The sequence below is a fragment of the Triplophysa rosa genome, linkage group LG7 (genome assembly GCF_024868665.1).
Source record: "Triplophysa rosa linkage group LG7, Trosa_1v2, whole genome shotgun sequence".
NCBI lineage: Eukaryota > Metazoa > Chordata > Actinopteri > Cypriniformes > Nemacheilidae > Triplophysa > Triplophysa rosa.
Genome location: NC_079896.1, coordinates 1688321 through 1710520, shown reverse-complemented (window position 1 = coordinate 1710520; position 22200 = coordinate 1688321). Strand labels below are relative to the sequence as shown.

Here is a 22200-nt window from a genome sequence, read left to right as displayed (position 1 = left end):
AGCCTGATGGTGTACAATAGCTTTAGACTCATGCCAGTGATAGTTGGTCGTCTTCCCGGGCGTAAAGCGCTCTTCTCTCTTGCATTATTTCATCACTTATGCAAACTATCCGTTCATCTGTTTAGAAAAGCAGAAGGCGTTTGAGTTTGATACGATCGTATGTGTACAGTGAGCCGGCTGTTCAGTCGACAAACCAGATCCAAATGTTTTCTGCATCCCGAGCACACGTCGTAAATATTCCCGGACGCCGCTGGTTTCAAAGTGGCGTCGCTCTTCAGTTAATGAAAGCTACAAATTGAAACTCTCGAACTCGATACAAGCGCCATCTTGCATTCAAATTGAGTTCTAATATCCTTGACAATTGGACCGAGAGAGATGGAAAAAGACGGAAACGATGCCGAAGTCATTGTGTTTTCTGACCGTTTGTCTCATTACAGACGCCGACCGTTTAGAGTTGTGAAATGTCTGAATGAAATGTGTAAAACACACAATTGCATTCCTGAAGTCAGCCAGATGAATTATGGATTTTCCCCAACCGTTCAACTGGCAACGTCCTTGAGATTTACATTTTATCGTCAAGGACATTCTGCTACTTTTGACAAGCGTCTCATACCCATACAGACCTACAGAATTAATTGTTAGCCTTTTATCCCAAACATCAGCCTGGCGTGCTGGATGCAGGAGTTTAAACGCACGTTTGAGTTTGTAGCGTTTTGAGTTCATCTTATAAAATAATCTGGATTTGGGTAAATGTGATGAGAAATGTTTGAGATCATATTGAGATCTCCAATAATATTGACTTTTGATTGCAGACGAGACAAATCTGAGCTCAGTTTGACACATTGTTGACATCTCTTCTCAAACTCTAATGACAGACACATTTGTGAGATTTCTGGCTCTTTTTCTGACTGAGATTGATGTCTATGTTACATGTTGAAGAACCACAGCATTACCATAATTATTACCATGATTGATTGTCATATCTGCTGATACTGTCCTGCATTATTTCTGTTAAGAAGTTAATATAGTTTCCATATTTTAAAGGTGAATCTGTAATTGTGGCTCTAGAAGACAATTCTCCGGAGGATTCTGCGACTCTCTCTTCACACAATACCCCGCTCGCCCCAGTGTTTACAACACTCTATTTAGTTTCCTTCCAACAATTATGAGGGAAATTGAATTTCAGGAAATGTTCATTTTCACATCTATTAACGCAGACAATAGCAGGGACCCTGCAGCCAACAAAGACATCAGTCTTCAAAGAGACCTTCAACTATATAGAAGATTAATATCCAACCCCAGCAGCACAACGACGTGTCAGAGCAAATCACATCACTGGACAAAATACTTTTTGAATATGTGTGAGATTTGGCCAAGGAACAGTAAAAATATAACCTTAGATGTAGTACACTTAATATCTTCTCACTTTGTCAAAGTGGAGCTGCTTGTAGGTAAAATAAGAATGATAAATTATGTTTTGCAATGAGGTATCATTAATATCTCAATTGTTTCTCAGTTGCCATAACATGAGAATGTAAACAAAGGGAAAACGTTTAGCTAGATGCAGTGCGCTCTATATTTTCTTACTTTGCAAAAGCTTTTAACTAAGAAAAGCAGGAGGAATCTCCTTTTAGAATGATGTCTCATTAATATCTCAGTTTTTTCTCCAAAGCTGTAATACGGGTAGAAGGTAAGCAAAGGGAGAACGCTTACCTAGATGCATTGCGCTTTATATCTCTTTACTTGGCAAAAGTGTGGCTGCTTTTAACTAAGAGAAACAGGAGAAATCTCATTTTAGAATGATTTCTCATCAATATCTCAAATGTTTCTCAAAAGCTGCAATACGATTAGAAGGTGAACAAATGCAGTGCATTTAATATCTCCCGACTTTGCAACAGTGTGACTTCCTTTAAAGAAAATCGAAAATGAGAAATCTCATTTTAGAATGATGTCTCATTAATATCTCATTTGTTTCTCCAAAGCTTCAGTAAGATTAGAAGGTGATCAAATGCCGTGTGTTTAATATTTCCTCACTTTGCCACTGTTTAGTTGATTTAAGCTAAAGTCACATGCACACCCCAGTAAAAAAATATCATGAATCAGATCTCATTCATATCTCAATTGTTTCTCAAGAGCTACAGTAAGATTGAAAGGTGAAATAATTTAAGTACTTGAAGTTTAAGTCTCTTGCTTAACAGATTTTTTTCTGAGAATCAGCCCCCAGTGACTTTGCATGTATTTTCAGCACACTGAAAAATCTCCACCACGTCTCAAAATGTGCTCATCAGTGAAACTAATGCGGAGAGCAAATAGAAATCTGTGCCAATCTTACACCTTCTATTTGCCTGATGAGAAAAAGACACCAGTAATCCGGCATGCGTCTGTTCAACTGTAGATCTGTAGAAAAGATCTCAACAATGTCTCAAACTGTGCTTCCAACCGCTGTCAAAACTCAGAGAGAATTTTAAGCGATACGAAACATCTGAGCGGTGAAATGATCTTCTGAAAGGTACGGTCTCTTTCTTAAAATACGGTTTAGCATTTTAGCCTTGCGGAGAACACCAGACAGGTGATATATTTAGGAGATCTTTGTGATTTGAGTAATGCACAGCAACGAGGTGAATTCCGACGTCCCACAATGCTTCTCTGTCCTCTTCCACGGCCGCATATTTGCTAAAAGTGTTTGTTTGCAAGATAAATGGCCGTTCTCCAGGCGAAGATGACAGGCAACACAAAGATGATATTGAATTGATTTCTGAAATGTTGCAGAACGGACTGTTTGATGTATACGGGCAGACATGAATCATAAAAATTCTATTAAAAAACCTCTTGAATGCTTGACAGCGGAATATTATTTCTGATGATTAATTTGAGTCAGTCATTATGGGGGAGCTCCAGTCAAATCGCCTCCCACAAAATTGCTTCTCGTTCCCTCTTGAATACCTCAGCTCTCTCTCTCTCTCTCTCCAGACTGTAACGTTACATGTTTCTTCTATCGAGTTAGATTGACACGGCTGTTGAAAATGGGAAAACATGAGAGGTTTAACTTTACAGTCATAAACATGTCTTTCGCTTCCAAAAGTTGATTGTGATAATTCTGTATTTCCACCAACTTTCCGCGATATCAAATCCAAAATCGTAATTTGCCAACTGACACGTTTCCCAAAAAAAGTGATTCACGCTTGTTTAACCGCATAATATTGATGTAATTGCTTTTACGTCTCTGTTCACAAAAGTAATCAGTGTGATGTTTGCTAGGACGAGCGGCTTCGTAGCAACGTGCTAACAACCATTCTAAATACCTTAGCAACCTCATAGCAACGCTATGGCAACCACCCTGACATCATGGCAGGCCCCCTTCACATTACCATCATAAAATGTTTCAATCTAATTATTCTCTCTCTCTCTGTGTGTGTGCAGCAGAATTACTCAGGACAGGGAGGAGGAACCGGTAATGGAGGTGGGGGAGGCGACGAGGATTATGAGATCCCCCCTATAACCCCTCCCAATCACCCCGAGCCGCATCTACTGCACCTGATGGACCCCGAATCCAGTTACCTGTGTCACTCTCTCCCCCACAACGGCCTGATCAACCCGTACTCCTATCCCGAGCTGCCCGCTCTCATGATGTCCAACATGCTCGCCCAGGACGGACACCTGCTCTCCAGCCAAATGCCCTCGGTAAGTCCCATGCTTCGGCTCGGCTACAAACTCTACTGACAACATCTACTACTGCGTTTGTGGACATTTGTTGGCGCATAAGAAACCTTGTTTTGGTCAAAATCTGAGACAGCACTGACTGTGTGCTTTAATTGTGGAGGAGGAAATCCCAGAATGCACTGCAGTGAACTAGACAAACGAGTGACGTTAATTGTAAACTTTGAAACATGTCGGTCTTATTCGCCCAGTATTTGTGTGTGTGCATGTTTTTCGAGCTTTAAAGCAAAAGCTTAGCAAGTTTCTCATCAGTAAATGTTGTAATTTTGCCAACATGATGGCGCACAGCTATGGGGTTAAATCTGAAATAAAAGTCCAGGCCTGGATCACGTGAATTGTCTGATGTCTGGCTCTTGGCCTTTTCTAAAGCCGCCATATTGACTGTTTCATCTTTAGCGTTTATTTTCTACGTAGAATGTTTATATCTAGAGTTCATATGTTATATGTCCCTCGGTAGTACGTTCAGGATGACAGACTTTATTTTCATTTTTCCAGGCAAACTTTCTAACCACATGCTGTTCGTCAGCAGTATTTTCTCTAGTATTTGTGGAGGTTAAATTGTATGTTAGTAGTGAAGACCACAGGCTCCGGTGAGAGGTCCGAGAGGTTTTCATTAGTGACTTTATAGATGTTATTACACAACTGGCTCCTGCGATTTCCAAGAACAGCGCCGTGCGTGTCTGGTGCACGTGCACATGGCGATACGAGTACGACGAATAGTGTTTTTGTAAAACTGTGCATTTATGAGCTGTGTAAATGAGAATGTGTTTTGTGCTCTGATAACAGTTTACGCTTTACTTTTACTTTTTATGACCTTTGCCAAAATCTGCGTTTGATGAAATGAAATTACAGCCAGCAGATTGTGTCTGTTTGTTTTGATCAAGCCCGATAAAAGAGAAATTGGCTGAACCCACGGCACGAGACTATTTGTAATAAAAAATATAAGTATGTTACAGGACCACAAGCATAGCGTACGTGAGTACAGTGTGTTGGGCTTGTTGTCGCATTTCCGGCTTCATTGTAAACAGAATCTTTTGCTTCTGAAATGAATGTCCATCCAGGGGTCAGTGCATACATATATGTATTCCATCTCCAGAAGAGAGGAGAAAAAAGCTATTAGGTTTCATCTTGCTTGTTGAGCGGAGAGGCTGAGGAGATCTTTTTTCATTAGAGTGCTGTCGAGCGTCACACTGTCAGAGAGACGAGAGGAGGGAGAAGCCGGGAGACTGATCGAGCAGAGATGGAGAAGAGAAGCCGTTCAACATGTGGAGTGACTGAACGCAGCTGTAGGATAAAGAGAGAACTGCTCTGAATCCAAGAGCTTTGTTAAGAATTTAGAGAGTGTGTACCGCATCACAAACAACACTTCTGTCTCCATAACTGCATCTTTACTCCCGGCCTCCTCAGATGTTTCTGATGATGGATTTATGTGTGCATTTAATGAAAAGCTAGCTGTGGATTATCCCGCTTATACCACGATCATTTGCCAAGTTGAAGCTGTTATTGATGTGTACAGTCCAATGAGGTAGTTGCACAAGATGGCGCCGGTGAGCTTTTGCGACGCCAGAGTCCGCAGACCAATTTTCGATCGTATAACACTATCGAGTTGATTTGGCTTAACGAAGGGCTCAGCAATGTAAAGAAGAACTGTCATATCACTTAGATATTACTTTCTTTTTTTAATCTAAAAAACACCCATATTTGCCGGCCAAAAATCCTCCTTGTCCCATACAGTGTAAAACGACCGGAAATAGGCCCTTTTCACATGACGTCATGCATCTTCTGAAGCAGTGTTTGCTTACTTCCGCCAGCACTACTTCTCTGTGTAATGTTATCTCTTTTGCTTGTTTATTAGTGAAGGTTCAGCGGTTATTTTTTCCTCACGACATGATCAAAACTTCTTCTTCTAGGTTTTTACCAGCAGTTTGCATCCATTGTGTTGCACTACTGCCATCTGCTGGTGATCGTCAACTTCTCTATTTAGTCAAGTCATATTCTTGCTATAAGTCGTGGTAGCTAGATTCCAGTTGTTTTTGTTAAACATAACTGCATTTTACTGAGAAATCTCCGGTATGATGGCGAACCGGAACTTGGAATACACTGCTTTGCGAAACGCGGAAGTTAACTGACGTCATTGTGAAAACGGTGTTTCGGGAGGCTCAGAGATGACATATGTTTGTATGCAAAACCCGGAAGCGAGTTAGCTTTTTACTTCTGCCGATTGTATTTCGGCTTCAAAAGTAACAAATGTGGTGTTAATCTGTAAAGATTATCTTGATAGACGAAACGTGTAAACATCATAACCTTTTGTTAATCACGGAGCTTACTTTTTGCGATCTTCCAAAAGTCTATGGGAAAAATGCATAGGCTTCGGTCGAGGGAACCAGCGCGGTGCTTACTTCTGGGTTAGCCTACAAAAATACGTCATCTCTGAGGTACTGGATTACTCTGCTGACTCTGGCGTCCCAAAAGCTCACCGACGCCATCTTGTGCAACTAGCAAATTTTTTGATCAGACAGTTATTAGCGTCGGTTATTTTAAACATTGATCAAACTGACTGGAACCTTCTGTGCATTAAACGACCTTCCAGCCAATCAGAATCGAGTATTCAAACAGACTATGGGATCAATTAAAATATTATGTTTTATATTGAAAAACTATATAAAAAAAATTAAGAATTCATCTTAATATGCATCCAGTCACACCTTAGCAACTGCATAGCAACAACCTGGCAACCATCTAGGATAAAATGTTTTCGAGCAATAAAAGATTTTTTTTCTGTTTTTTTTTAAAGAGAATCCTTAGCTGGTGCGCTTTTAAACATGGACAAAATTTATAATCTCATTTATAAAAGATCAGCATTCAAAAACGTACAGCCTATCGCTTCCGCCAATATGAATCTGCGAATTTTATGACATCATTCTGCACTTCTCATGAGATTCCAGGCTGTGGCCGTTTTCAGAAAAAGCTGTGCATTTTAAGGAACTTCTGTGGGTTTTTATTGAAATCTGAAGGAGTAAAGTAAGATGAAAGTAAGATGAAAATGGACACTTCAAACTACAGATGGGCATGGAGTTATTTCTGAGTTCTCTTCAGACTTTGTCGGTCCTTGTCAAGTTAAAAATAGTGATTTAAAATGCATTCAAAAGACGTTAAAATACATCTCCCTTGTGTTCAGTAAGAGTTTGAATGTGTGTGTGTGTACATGTGCAGTGTTGGAAATTCACGTCTTAGGCCGTGTTCACACTTGACTTCTTTTTTGACAAGAAAAAGTTGACAATGGCACTTTTTAAGTAAATTTTTTTAGCCTTCTCGACCAATCACGTTCCTCGCATGTTGTTATGGAAACGACAGGTCTCTGTCATTGGTAAGCTGTGAAAAGGGTGCTTGACGTACGGCGTTTATTTCAGAAAAGTTCAACCTCAATAGACGCTCTAAACTGCAGAAAAAGACGCTGCAGCTGGCGTTTAAAAAAACGCTCAGGACGTTTTTGAAAACACGGTTTACTCCATAGTCAAGTCAAGTGTGAACACGGCCTTACGATGTTTTTACACAAATGTGTTTCAACATTCAAAGCATGCAATGATTGTGTTTTTTATCACCGTCACGTTTGAGTACTAAACATGCACAACTTCAAACTCCATTTATTGAATTGGCATGTTGAGATGCATTGAAAGCATCTGGCCATTAGCTAACCGTCCTGAAGTTTGTTCAGATGAGAGAGGAGAGGATCAGATCTACAGGAACACGAGCTTTCTCTCTTTCTCTTGATCTTCACTATACACTCGACTCGCTAATGTACCGCTGTCACGGCTCTTTACTGTACAACAGATGCTTTATATTTAATAGCCTCCATAGAAGGGATTTTATCAGTTCAACTTCACTTTACTGGTTGACGTCTTGAAAACAAAGAAACGGATTGAACCAAGTTAGTGAGTTGAACGTTAATGTGGATATCGGAGTTATAAAACTGTTAATGATTTGGGCGAGTTTGAGTTTCTTTATTGAAATGTCACATTTCAGTGCAATTTCAAGGGCAATCAGCATGCGAGAAAATAACCTCATTAGCATAAGCTTTTCTCTGTGAAACAAACATTTGTGCAAGGACAGATTAAACGAGTCCTTGAGTTTGTGTATGTTGTGTAACACAGAGTAACATAGTCAACGTTTGGTATTTTTGCGATTTCTTTTCCCCCCAAGTTCCACAAATGTGACTTTATAGATATGCAGCGCATCGTTTGTGATGTAAATTGTGAAAAAATGAGAAAGGAATGCAGTTTTTGCATCACGCTGTTGCATGCGCTCGGTAGTGTACACTCTGTGGGCAGCCGGGCCTGTGAATGTAGCATTCTGGTAGATTCATCACTGCCTGAGTGAACCGGACTGCGGTCACGACTGAAGCAGAAATAGTCGGAAGATGATGGCCTGCCCAAACTCAGAGGCTATTTGCAGACGTCAGGCCTGCGACCAGCTTTAATCAAATGTATTTTTCTTGAATTCCACCCAAGTTTTCAATACAAACGCCCACGGAACGGGTTTACGGCGTCCGCCGAGTTTGATGCGGCCGTTTCTTTGAGAAACACGAGAGCGCCGCTCGAAAACGCGAACGGAGCGGCGCGTCGATGCATCAAAATGAAGCGATAGATATTTGCATCACGGCACAATTCAAGTATTACATTTGTAGCGGAAATGCTTTATGGAACTATTAATATCTTTTATTTTCTTTCTCTCCATCGCAGTTCAAAGAGCGTAATAGAATGCATTTCCTGCGAGGAATATTACGTCGGTGATTGATGGATGTGGCGAAAAACCGGGGAAAACATTCAGCTGTTCAATAGGCCCTGTGAAATCTGGCCCGGGAAAAAGGCCGAGAGCAGGAGAGAGAGAACCCCCCTGGTTTTTAAACAGCTTTCTTTTCACCTTTGCGATTATTTATTTTCAAATAGTCCTTCAGGGTAATGTACCATTTTCTTATTTCACAGCGCTATTTCCCATAAATGAGAGGAAAGTGCGATAAATCAAGAGGCAAACACAGACTCGCGCAAAAGCTTGGAGGAGCGCTAAAGATTTATGTAACACATTCATGTTTCCTACTTCTTCTTTTAGTGCTGCGCTGTGAAAGGCGGCCTAATAAAAGCCCCTATTAATATGTCCTGTTGCCTAGCAACCGCAGGCAGCGAGTAATAGCATTCCGTGGAAAAATAGATGACCGGGCCGATAAGGAAAAATTCAATTCTTTTATTATCTCTCGGGAGAAGGTGCCTTATTTCCTTCTACGCAATATGATATGAGAGCCGGCTTGTATATTAAGAAATGTTTTAAAGAAATAGAAGTTATTTTCCGATTTCATTATAGCCAGAAATGGGGGGGAGGAAAATCAGGGTGGGTTTTTTTTTCTTCTCGCTCATAAAGTCCATTAGATTTGAGGTTGTGCTAATACACACTTTTAATTTGGTTCTTTTGCATTTACAGTCATGTACTCTCGGCCGGTGTGGCTGATGACAGTTTTAATACATTCATTGTACTGTAGGCGATAGCCGGTCATATACGATACACAATATTTGAAAACTGCAAATATAAAATATGATGTGTGTGGACGGAGATACTCTTTACTTCCATTTCAGTTCATTATTTTTCCATTTCCATGTTATGAATGGCATTAGTCATTAGTCAAAGTAAATAATAACTGTAGAAGAAATTCACCATTTGGAATCATCAGCTGTTTGTTTTGTTTGTTTATTGTTTAATTCAAAAGAGAGCTAGTTTTCATTGGTAGTCACCTTTGCCAGATGTTATTAGGCCAAGAAACTAAAAAGAAAATACAACAAATCAATAATAATTGCTATCCACCTAAACACAATAACAAATTCAGTTAATAATAAGGGGGGATATATATATATACATAATATTACAAAAGATTGTTCACATTTTTGATTATACAGAAGCCATTTCTTAAAATGATACTTAAACGAATTAAATAATGTACACTCTCTGATGGATTGTGGGATGGTTTTCCACTGACGTGTTGCTCTGAAAGAAAAAACAGCTTGACCAAAAGACGTTTTCCTATGTTACCATTAAAACCATTACAGAATTCCTTTGTGGTGTTTTGGCTTTTATTCCAGTAGGATTTAAAGGGACAGTTCACCAAAAAAAAATACATTTCTGTCATCATCTACTCACCGTCAGATTGTTCCAAACCTGTCAAAAATGTTTGTTCTGCTAAACACAAAGGAAGATATTTGGAAGAATGTCAGTAACCAAACAGATCTTATCCCCCATTGGCTCCCATAGTATTTATTTTCCCTACTATGGGAGTAAATGGGGGATGAGATCTGTTTGGTTACTGACATTCTTCCAAATATCTTCCTTGGTGAGAAATTTATACAGGTTTGGAACAACCCGAGGGTGAGTAAATGATCACAGAATTTTCATTTTTGGGTGAACTATTCCGTTAATGGTTTTCTGTTGGTTTCTTATCCACCAGATAACATCCCACCTACACAAGGCCCAAAGAGACCATTACAGTTTCCATTCAAACCAACACAATTCCCATTATAACCATTAAATCCATTAGAGCTTCGGTCATGCTTTCTATAGTTTTTTCCAGCAGGGATATTAAAGAAACGGATAAATGCATAAACGCGCATATACAGATTTATGACCTCTTTAAACTCACATTTCAAAACAAATTACCTTGTTTCCAAGCAAAACCCGCTCTTTTTTTTAATCCACTTATGAGTTGAGCAATTGCGCGAGAGGTTTATGCCGTCGTCAGCGTTATTGTTTTGTTCTTTTTTAATCGTTGTCTTCTTATTGTTTACTGGGAAAGAACAGCCGTGTTGGAAAGGACATTAGTTGTTGCTTGGAAACAAAGTGATTAGATTTGAAGTCGGCATATCTATAGTATATCCACAATGTTCTTATCAGAGCCGAGGAGAAACAGAAAGAGATGCGGTGAAGGAGAGAGAGAGGCGTCTGTCTGATACAGCACTAACTGCAGCTGATAAAGGCCTGTTTTATGTATCTCATTTTGTCACCGGCTTCTATATCTTATCAAAGCATGAAATCACGTCCATATTCCTGTGCGCTGTATCTGGACGCACATCAGCTGAGCGAGGCTCAATCCCAGCTCCGGACCAGACGATGGAGGAGCGCGAGGATGCTGTACGTGGTACCTCGAGGTACCTTGTTATTGCTCAAAGGTGGCTCAAGAGTTCTCCTTTACATCTTATTTGCGCATCAGTTTTGTTTCTTTTACGGTTCCTTGGTCTGGAACGATAAGCAAAATATTATTGCTCAGATGTTGCTCTTTCGTAGCTCAGGAGATTTGGCGGAGTTCTCAGTTGTGCTTCGTTGAAGTATCAGCTTGGGCTCAGATGTTTTCCTAAAATTGCTTAAAGAGAAATAAAAACAGAAGCACACAAGAGTGTAATAGTGTAAACACATGAAGAGTACGGAGGTGAAAAATGAATGTAGATTGTAAAGGTCAAATAATCTGGATTTGGGTAAATGTGATGAGAAATGTTTGAGTTGATATTGGGATCTTCAGTAATATTGACATTTGATTGCAGACTTGACAAATCTGAGCTCAGTTTGACACATTGTTGACGTCTCTTCTGAAACTCTAATGACAGAGACATTTGTGAGATTTCTGACTCCATTTGTCAGGAGAAATATCTGAGACGCAGATGAGACTTAAACTTTCTATTTAATCTCACTGATTTCTAGAATAACGGAGTTGTTAAGAAGATCTCATTTGCGATCTTTCTTATGGATACGTAAAGAAAAATTAGATTGGAGTGTTATTTTACAATGTAAAATACAGTATATGTATACAGTATATATATGAAGAGTTAGGTTCGACTTCAAATCATGCTTTTCATTATGTTATCATGTTTGTTTTGTGTTTTATTGTGTTAGTTAGCTGTATTTTTTGAGTTATTATAGCTTAAATCAAAACAAACCAACTGCAGTTTGATTGATAGTAGTTGGAATGCACAATAAAAAAACACGACTTTTGAAAAATGTTAAAAACGGAGTTATCTCATTTTGGAACCAAACTCTTTATAAACGGTATATAGTGTGTGTGTGTATAATTAAATTAAAAATAGTGTATAATTTACATAAACCAATATATGAACATAATATAATATAAAGAGGAAATATTACACCAACCATTTTAGCATTCTTGAAAGCCATTTTGAATATTTACACTTTTATCCTCTCCGACCTTCATTGTATGATCCGGTAACTTATTTACAAGGGAATCACTCGGCAATGACTCCAACCAAATCCGAAGTCTCAGGACAGATCTGAGCTAGCAGGGGTTTGTGTTCTCTCTGAAAAGCCTCTGTCATGAACACGCGGCGAGCATGTGTGAAATGTTAACACACTTACTAATCATCCTTAAATGAAGCTAATTGTTGCCTCGACGCCCTGCAGAGCATTCTGTGTGTGTGTGTGTGTGTGTGTGTGTGTGTCTGACGGCAGGCTTCCTTTCTCATTAGCTGTGGAAGGAATCTTCTGTGTTTCTGTCTCTTCCATGTGTTGGTACGAGCGTCTCTGTTCTTCTAAAGTCATTCCAGAGCTGTCATGTCAAACGTTGAGGAGATGAGGCTGGAATTACAAGCTCTGTTTCCATCCCTACATAGACTGCTGCCTTTAAAGGGTACACATTTTTAAAGTTGCTTACGTGCGTATCAGATAGATTGTTTATGTTCCCAATGAAATCATATAGCATTTTAAGCACTGAATAATCTCCAGTATTTTATTCGTAGTATTCCACGATCCTTTTGATGGACTGTGAGGATTGTTAACATACTAGTCTCTTTTGTTTTTCTTGCTCTCGTTATAAAATCTCATCGCCGTGTGGAGAAATCTTATTCAACACATGAAAGTCAGTTTGTTGTTTAGACCCGTGCGCACTGCCAAAATGTGTGTGTGATGGGTTTGTGTTTGAAATGACACAAACCCATCACACACCCATCATGAACCCATCATGAACGGGATCGTGACATTTGTGAAGCTCTTTCAGAGGTCTCTGGCTGTTTTCTCTAGAGACTCGCTCGCTCTGGATCTCTGCTTCTTTCTGAATTACATTCATGTTAATTGAAATGGAATATAACGCAATAAAACTGTCCCAGCCATGAAATAAAGATCCACTCAAATCATTTCACTGGTGACTTCGGTCGTCAATGTCGCTAAAGACCCAATGAGATCTTCCTTGGAGTTTGTGACGGGCCCTCTGAAATCTGTTAGATTTTTTCCCAAACTCCGTTTTTCCCAAATTTTCCCTTTTAATTTTTTCTAGATTCTGTCTTTTCCGTTTTATTTTTACCACACAATAGTAATATTTTTGTCCACATGAAAAATACTTCAGTATACGATAGCATTTACTTATTAAAGGGATACTTCACCCAAAAATGAAAATTCTGTCATCATTTCCTCACCTTCGAGTTGTTCCAAATGTGTATAAATGTCTTTGTTCTGATGAACACAGAGAAAGATATTTGGAAGAATGCTTGTAACCAAACAGATCTCAACACCCATTGACTCCCATAGTAGGGAGAAAACAATGGTAGTCAAAAGTGCCCCAGAACTGTTTGCTGTCCTACATTCTTCAAAATATCTTCTCGTGTGTTCAACAGAATAAAAAATGATAAAGTTATTTTTCCTACTATGGGAGTCAATGGGTGTTGAGATCTGTTTGGTTACAAACATTCTTCCAAATATCTTTCTCTGTGTTCATCAGAACAAAGACATTTATACACATTTGGAACAACTCGAAGGTGAGGAAATGATGACAGAATTTTCATTTTTGAGTGAAGTATCACTTTAACTATAGCAAGACACCTAGAAACTTCAGTGTTTTTGAACCTTACGGAAAAAGTCCATAAAACATCAGAATCGGAATCAGAAAGAGATTTATTGCCAAGTATGTTTGCACATACAAGGAATTTGTTTTGGTGACAGGAGCATCCAGAACACACAAACAGCAACAACAGTACACAGAGACCATAACACAATATACAGTACACAGAGGTTTTAAATAAGGACCTATGGGTATAAAAAATGAAGAAATACAATACAATACAGATATAGAGAGTAAAGCTATGTGTGTATGCAAATATGTACAAGTAAAAAATAAGAATAGACTATTGTAGTACAAGGTATGTGCTATATACAGCAGAATGAAATATAATTTACAGAAAAAGTTGTATAAAAAATAGATAGTGTATTATCTGGAGGATATAATTAATATTGCACTTAATTATTATTGCACAGTTGCACGGTGGGTAAAAAACGTTTATCTGTTCAAGAGGTAGATGCCTGCGGGAAGAAGCTGTTTTTGTGTCATATGGCGTAATGCATGTTAATATAAACCGGCATCTCTCCAGTGCGTTTTCTGTATTTTTTCTTTTGTTTTTTTGTACACCTACTTCAATGTAATATTTTTAAATAAATAAATATATACTATAAATAAAAGAATATACTATAGTTTATTCATGTGGGCGTGTCATAGTTGATCTATGGTAAGCAGACTTTTAGTGCATGTTTGACGGTAGCTTTACTCAAATGAAGCGGTGAAATGCTCATGTAGTAAACTCTCAGAGCACTTCTGGAGATGTGTTCGCATCCCCATATAGTGAGATTAACAGTTACATATTAAAACCGCATCTGAATCACTACTGATGTCATTTAAAAGCACAAATTGATTAGCTGTTCAGTGCTATTTTCTGATTAAGAAGTTCTTAATTTGCAAGATTCCTCGCCGTTATACATCAAGTTCCATTTTAATGCCTGGATTGCGTGATTCCGTCCGCGTTTTCCGCATCTCTGAGATCATATGGCCCTATATGTGGTTTGCATGTCACTTTATTCGTATAGCTGATGTGTTTTTTTCTTCAATTATATCTCTGATTTATAACGCAAAGGTGTTGTGATGCTCAGAACATAATGTTTTGGCTTTTGTCTCGTCCTCATACGTCACCGCAGGAATAAGAAGCTGCATTTGTCATGAGTTACTAGTTAATCTGCTAAATGTTGATAGTATAGCTTTAGTTTTTAGATTTTGGTCTTTTGAGAAGTTGACGAGAAATATTACAGATATGTAGATTTATGATCACAGTTTAAAAGGATAGTTCACAAAAATAAAAATTCTCTCATTATTGATTCTGTCTCGTGCGATTGCAAATCTGTATGTGACTTTTCTTCAGTGGAACACAAAAGAAGATATTTTGAGAAATGTCTCAGTGGTTTTGTGTTCAACGATGGAAGTCAATGCGGTTCAGTGTTGTTCGGCTATCAGCATTCTTCAAAATATCTTCTTTTGTGTTCTGCAGAAGAAAGAAAGTCAAACAGGTTTGGAATGACATGAGGGCCAATAAATGACATTTTTGAGTGAACTATGCCTTTAAACAAAAGTCTCCATTTATTCTCTTAGAACAGTTGAGATTGTGTAATGATCTCGTTTTCTTTTTAATGAGCCGTGAAAGCGTTTGCATCATCAGTTCTCTGTGCTCGAGTCCGAGTGTGTTGTGAATGAAACCGTGACGCTGTGATGTGATGCGTCGAGGTGTTAGTTCAAACGCCGTCTTTCATTCACACACGTGCTCGGTCTCTGAGACGAACCTTCAGGGACGCCGGCTTCCGTTTGCTTACAGATTTAAGCAGCGCTTGATTTATAAATTGGCCCCCTTATTAGCACTCGGAGCGGCGTTATAAATGACCCCCGTGGGCACGCCGCCATTCAGAGCGGCGGAGATGAAGTGCCGAAGGAAGAGGGAGGCGAACGTCAGCGCCGGGTTTTCATGTTCTGCCCTCGAGGAGAACAAGGAGTCGCGGCGAGGGCAAGCCGCGATGAGACTCCCCCACCCTCGGCCCGTCGTGTTTACAGCGAGAGCGCGAGAGATCAGTCTCTCCAGCGCTCGGCTAATTAAAGCTGCCGTGGCCGCGAGCCTGCCGGGATAATGTTCTATTATTATAGTCATTTGTTTCAATTAACCGCTCTGTGATTTTACAATAGCAACTGTGAACCTGCGTAGAGTGAGCTATCACTCCCAACAAGACGTCTCTGATCGGAGCGAGCTCGCGAGAGAGAGAGACACTACCCATGATGCCTGGCGTCAAGATTTCACATCACACGCTATCGACGCTGTTTATCGTGCCAGTGTAAACAAATGACACACAGTGAAATATTAATACTACCCGTATACTACGAGTTTCCATTTGTGCTCCATTTAATCTCTATAAGGAATAATTGAGATGCTAAAGAGATCTAAGGTGATTTTTCAGAAACGCAATGGTGTTGTATTATAGCCCAAATAATTGGCACGTCCACCTGTATGATGGTTTGACATAATTCCAGTATACGATATGACAGCAATTTCACATCTCCGCAGGGTTTACTGTACTGATAATACATGATAATTCATGTAAAATGCTGTTATACGTTTTAGATCGTATCACAGAACTTTTGAAATGTCAGATTTTTCCCTCAGAACTCTTTCAATCACCCGAAAGTCACATTATGCCGTGACAGTAACACAATTTACTCCAGAAGGAAATTATACATTGGAATTATCTATTACTGCATTGAATGGCATGCTATGAAAGCCAGCGCCATGCGTACGTTGTGAATTTCAATAGCGAACATTAGAAACATTATTCTGGCTAATAGTTCTAGCGATGGGTTGGACTGCAGGGGATTCGAGGAGGATGTTTAGTGTGGAAGTTTACTTTGTACAAAGAACTCAAGGCATCAAGTTTTAATGCTTATATTAGTGACAGAGAGACCCTGTTAAATAAACGCAGGCAATGCAAAATCAATGTTGTGATACAGCGGGTGTATGTGGGGAGAGCCGGAGCAATATAAAATGCTTGATGGGACCTTACAGGGAAAGTTCAGCCAAAAATATGAATTCTGTCATCATTTATTCTCCCTCATGCGGTTGTAAACGTTTCTGTGACTCTTTCTTTAGTGAAGATATTTTGAGAAATGTCTCGGGGGTTTTGTGTTCACACAATGGAAGTCGATGGGGTTCAGTGTTGTTCGGCTATCAACATTCTTCAAAATATCTTCTTTTGTGTTTTGCAGAGGAAAGAAAGTCATGCAGGTTTGAAATGAAACGAGGATGAATAAATGATGAAGGAATTTCCATTTCTGGGTGAACTATCCCTTTATAAATAGAAATGTATGGATTTAGCTATATATATACAGTATATGTATCTGAGTATTGACATAACGGTTGACCGTCTATAGAATATCAATGAGCGGTCAGCTGTGATTTGGAAAGTGAATAATGGCCAGAATGAAGGTAATAACTCAAACTGGGATGTATGAACAGACATGTTTTACAGATGGATTCATGTTATTTTATCATTGAAATGTAAATAATCTAAATGTACATAAAGGCTTGCACACTAAAGCGTTGTAATATTTACCGTGGTACAAACGGTATATTAGAATCTGTACCGGCTGACACATTTTTACAGTTTAACAGTATATACACCATCCTACCGCCCACCCCAGACACCCCCCCATCAAGTATTATATCATTTAGCAATTAGCATACAGTACCTATGGCAACCACTAACCTTTGTGAGACTCTTTATGATGTTTGTACAGCCATCCAGTCTGCTTTATATAGCCTCAGTCTCTCTCTCCCTCTCTCTGTCTCTCTCTCTCTCTCTCTCTCTCTCTCTCTCTCTCTCTCTCTCTCTCTCTCTCTCTCTCTCTCTCTCTCNCGCCCCTCTCTCTCTCTCGTCCTCTCTTCTCTTCTCTCCTCCTCCTCTCTCCTCTCTCGCCTCTACTGCTCTCTCTCTCCTTCTCTCTCTCCTCTTCTCCTCGTCTCTCCTCTGCCCTTCCCTCCTCTCTCTCTACTACTCTGCTCCTCTCCCCCCTCTCGCCTTGTCTCTCTCTCTCTCTCCGCTAGTCCTGTCTCTCCTCCTCTTAAGCTTACTCCCCTCCTCTCTGTCTCCTCTGCCACCTCCCTCTCTGTCTCTCTCTCCCCCTCTCTCTCTCTGTCTCTCTCCCCTCTCTCTCTACTCATGTCTTCTTCTCTCTTCCTCTCCCTGCTACCGCCTTCTCCTCCTCTCTCCTCTCTCTCTCGTGCTCCTTCGCCTCTGCGTCTTCTCTCTCCTCCCTCTCTCTCTCTCTCTCTTCCTTCCCTCCTCTCTCGGCATCCCACTCCTCTCTCTCTCTCGCTCTCGCTCTCTCTCTCCCTCCCTCTGCTCCTCTCTCTCTTGCTCTCTCTCCTGTCTCTCTCCGTCTCTCTCTCTCTCTCTCTCTCTCTCTTGCTCTCTCCCTCTCTGTCTCTCCCCCTCTCATGTCTCTCTGTCTCTTCTGATCTCTCAGTCTCTTCATCTCTCTCTCTCTCCTCTCTCTCTCTACCTCCCTCTCTTCTCTCTCTCCTCTCCTCTCTCCTGCTCTCTCTCATCTCTGTCTCTCTCTCTCCTCTGTTCTCTCTCTCTCTTCCTCTCCTCGCTCTTCTCTCTCTCCTCTGTCTCTCAGTCTCTTCTGCTCTCNTCTCTCTCTCTCTCTCTCTCTCTTCTCTGTCTCTCTTCTCTCTCTCTCTCTCTCTCTCTCTCTCTCTCTCTCTCTCTCTCTCTCTGTCTCTCTCTCTCTCTCTCTCTCTCTCTCTCTCTCTCTCTCTCTCTCTCTCTCTCTCTCTCTCTCTCTCTCTCTCTCTCTCTCTCTCTCTCTCTCTCTCTCTCTCTCTCTCTGTCTTTCTCTCCCTCTCTGTTCTGCTTTCTTCAATCTCAGCTCTCTGTATTGCTCATTGATCAATTTCACTCTCTCTCTCTCTCTTCAGCGCGGAGGTTTCTGCAAACAGACGGCCTTAAAAACAAATATTCGATATGTCATCTAAATGTGCAGTAAGCAGGGCGTAGACGATATATTGTTTGTTTAACGATTCACGCCGACCGCTTCGTCTAAATTGACAGTAAGGAGTGAAGCCGTATGCTGAAGGTGCTCGTCTTTATTATTTTGATTATAAGCGTGACTCCAAATAAATTGAAAGCAAATGTGGTTTGCAATAACAGGACCGGGCACGCTATCACCAAACGCTCGTTCGTTTACTGATTTGTTCGCTTAGAAATTGCTTATTTAATGTGAAATATGAGAAGAACGCCAAATATGGTGTGAGAGAGAAAGAGAGGTGCGTACAGTAATACAAAACTATACTGTTAGATAGTGATGAGAATGTCTCGGTATTCTTGTGTTTTTCCTTGGTTTTTGTGTGCATGTATTCACATTGTTGACTGCTACTCTACGCTCTTTTCTCTCGCTGTAAACTCGCTGGTCCGTCTAGAAAGAAATGAAGCAATAATTCAAGTCAACGCTATTGAAATGATATTCAGAATTTAAAGCATGATGAGGGCACAGCGATGCCGGTTTGGAAACAAATATCATAAATAATTCAGAGAGAGCCTAGACTGTGATAGATTGGTAGTTTCACATGTGACTTTGTCCCAACAACAAGTCCGATCGCAAAAATCTTCTCCAGACGTTTGCTTTTCAGGCACACGTCTCTTGTCTTTTCTGTGTTGTCGAGAAGAAATTCAGCTCTCTGAGATTAAAGAACAGGGTGATGCTCTCGGCCGGCAGCGGTTGCTATGGAAATGGGGTTGCCGTCGCTATGATAGGCCATTCATGTTTGATTAATTGGTTTTTCAATGCTTCTTGGTTTGTGAAAGCCCTTAAAGAGCAACTCCACGGAAAATGGAAAATTAATGGATTCTCTGTCGCACGCTCTCCAACATTAAAGCCGTTCTGCCGCATTTGAACATTGAACTAATGGCGATGCTGAAATTTGATTCGAGGTGGGAGGCAGGTTGTGTTTCTGCTGCTTTTGGGGGGGGATGTTGAGATTCACAAACAAAAGATCTGTACTGTACCGTACTTCCTATACGTTAATGTTCCACTGTCAACGTTTTTTTAAACCTTTTCTGTTAGCGTGTCTTCAGAGGTTAATTACCCCGATTACACGCTCTCGCTAACATCATAAGCGCTACGCTAATGTTCACTGCGACCCGTTCGGCGCCGGACCGTTCCGACTTCATGAATCATTTGAAAAGGACGCGGTTGATATGTAATGTTTAATTCAGCTGTGAATGTTGCACGCTGCTAATAAACGCTAGTTCATCAGCTTTTTCCCGCTCTCTCTGTTTCTTTCTGTTTGATTTGTGCTTGGCTAAGTATTCCTATTTATGTGTAAATGAATAGATCCGTCGACATCCGCTAGCGTCTCCTGATGAGATGCTTTTTGAACAGTAGCAGTGAAAATGAAACATGGTGAAATATTGAAATGTAAGAGTTACAGACGCTTCGGTTCGGGGGTTTAGAGGATTTTGGGCTTTAAGAGAAACGTGAAACGCAGGCTTAGCAAATTAGCTGTGCTTGATTTGATCTGAAATGTAGCTTTATTTATTTTTATTTTATTTAAATGTCTGAGTAGACCAAGTTTTTATTTGTAGTTTTTTTCGTATTGATTTCTAGAGGCAATAATCGAGAGCGAGAGATTTCACATCTGATTACTTGGTTATATTATTATATAGTTATCATTTCTTCACCTGTGTGACGGTGTCATGTGGTTGAACTACTGTTCTCGACTGCGGTTGATTCTGGATTGTACCGGGTCGAATACCGATGGCTTTGTGGCTTTGTGAAGAAGCTTTGATATTCATGCAGAAAGACGTGTGGTTGATGACTTACTGTAACTGGATGCTTATCAAGATCTCACACTAATCTGTTTGTCATGCAAGTCAGTTATGAGAGCATCGAGGACGCTGTCATGACCCCGGGGTGCTACTTCAATGATGCTTTTCACTCGGTGGACGCGTTATAGTTAGAAGATGTGTTTTACTTGAAGAGTGATTGAAATGTACAATGGTTGGATGATGGTATAAAGTGAGCGTTTGCATCAGAACAGAGACACAGAGTGAAAGGGATTCATGGGATTTCATTATTATAAAGGATTTAATTGATAAAACGCTAGGTAGTAAACACTAAGGGATCCATCATGTCATGTCAAACCTGTATGAGTATTTTTCTTCTGCAGAACACAAAAGAAGATATTTTGAAGAATGTTGATAAACAAACAACATCAAACCCCATTGACTTTCATTGTATGACGACAAAGCCATTTCTCAAAATATCTTCTTTTTGTTCCACTGAAGAAATAGTCACGCATCGATTGTCAACAAGAAGATAAATAAATTATGACCGAATTTTTGTTTTGGGTGAACTATCTCTTTAAAGAAAATGTAACGACAATAACATTGTTCTGTCAATTTGTGTATTTGTATAACTGAAACTGTCGCTTCAAGGGGTGAAAGAAGAAACTAGTATCTTTCCACCACAAATAACACATACAAACTAAACCGGGCTCAATTGGTCATTTATTTTCTAAATTACGCCTAGTAAAACTTGGTCTTCTTCTCTCACCCTTAGATGCCGGCGTTTACGGGGCAGTCTGGCGGTTATTACCCCCGCGCCCACCACAGCCCCATGATAAACGCATCCGCCCGGATACTGCCCCATCCCATGAGCGCCCTCTCACAACTCAGCTCTCAGATTGGTCAAGCCTCCTATACCCACGGTTCCCCATCGTCATCAGGAAGTCAGTCAGCCACGCCCTCTCCCTCAAGCACCGCCCAGGAAGAGGAAGCAAAGTACCACGCAAAGGTACAGGAAATAGAGCTATTTTCCAGTAAGGTTGACGTTTGAAGGAGCGATTTAGTGCCATGTGACTGTAGACTAGAGCGCAACTGCATAAAAATGACGACGTTTATTGGTTACGAAAGTCAAAACCTATTTCAAAACTGCAGTCCGTAAGTTTTGGATTTGATGGAAAATAAAGAAAAATCAGGTATCGAGCAAGCACATACCTTTGATAAGTTGAGCTGTCAGGTGTGAGTTTGCGGTTAAAGTCAAATTATTGGACACGTTAAGAACATTACTCTGAAAAGTAACGTGCAGTTTTGTGTTTCAAACAGAGATGGCGATAGAGAGTTAGAAGTTTATTGCTAAACATACCAATATAAATGCGTATATGATGAAATGAGAATGTATATATATACATAAAGATATATAATTCTATTATATGAATTTTAAAAATACATGCATCATTTTTACTGTTTTATGTTTTTATGAATAAGCGGAAATGCTAGAAAATATCTGAGAATAATTCCTCCTGTGGTGCTAAATGCTTTCTCGTGATTGATTTTCTGTATGCCTCAATGCTGTTTACAAATCTCTGCATTGTAACTTCACAAACTGACGGCTTTTGTTCACAGCTATTTATTGCCAAAGACTCTCTCTCTCTCTCTCTCTCTCTCTCTCTCTCTCTCTCTCTCTCTCTCTCTCTCTCTCAGTTCATTTTCATTGTCCCAGAAAAGCAATTACTTCTGCTTGTCTGTCATCCTCTACTTTTATTGAAAGTGTCAGTTTGAATTTAATTTGAATGTTGCGTGTTA

At 40.0% G+C, this 22200-nt stretch overlaps 1 protein-coding gene across 9 annotated transcripts in view; it reads left to right on the top strand.

Annotated features, from left to right (window-relative positions):
• tox2 (TOX high mobility group box family member 2) overlaps positions 1-22200 on the top strand; it is a 99635-nt gene that overhangs the window by 60287 nt on the left and 17148 nt on the right. For 3 of the 9 annotated variants that reach the window (XM_057338462.1, XM_057338460.1, XM_057338464.1), the window contains 2 exons: positions 3424-3681; positions 21176-21409. In XM_057338462.1, coding sequence (XP_057194445.1) covers positions 3424-3681; positions 21176-21409 — 492 coding nt within the window. Of the gene's footprint in view, positions 1-3420; positions 3682-21175; positions 21410-22200 lie in introns of all 9 variants that reach the window. The other 6 variants (XM_057338461.1, XM_057338459.1, XM_057338463.1 and 3 more) reach the window with 3 other exon arrangements.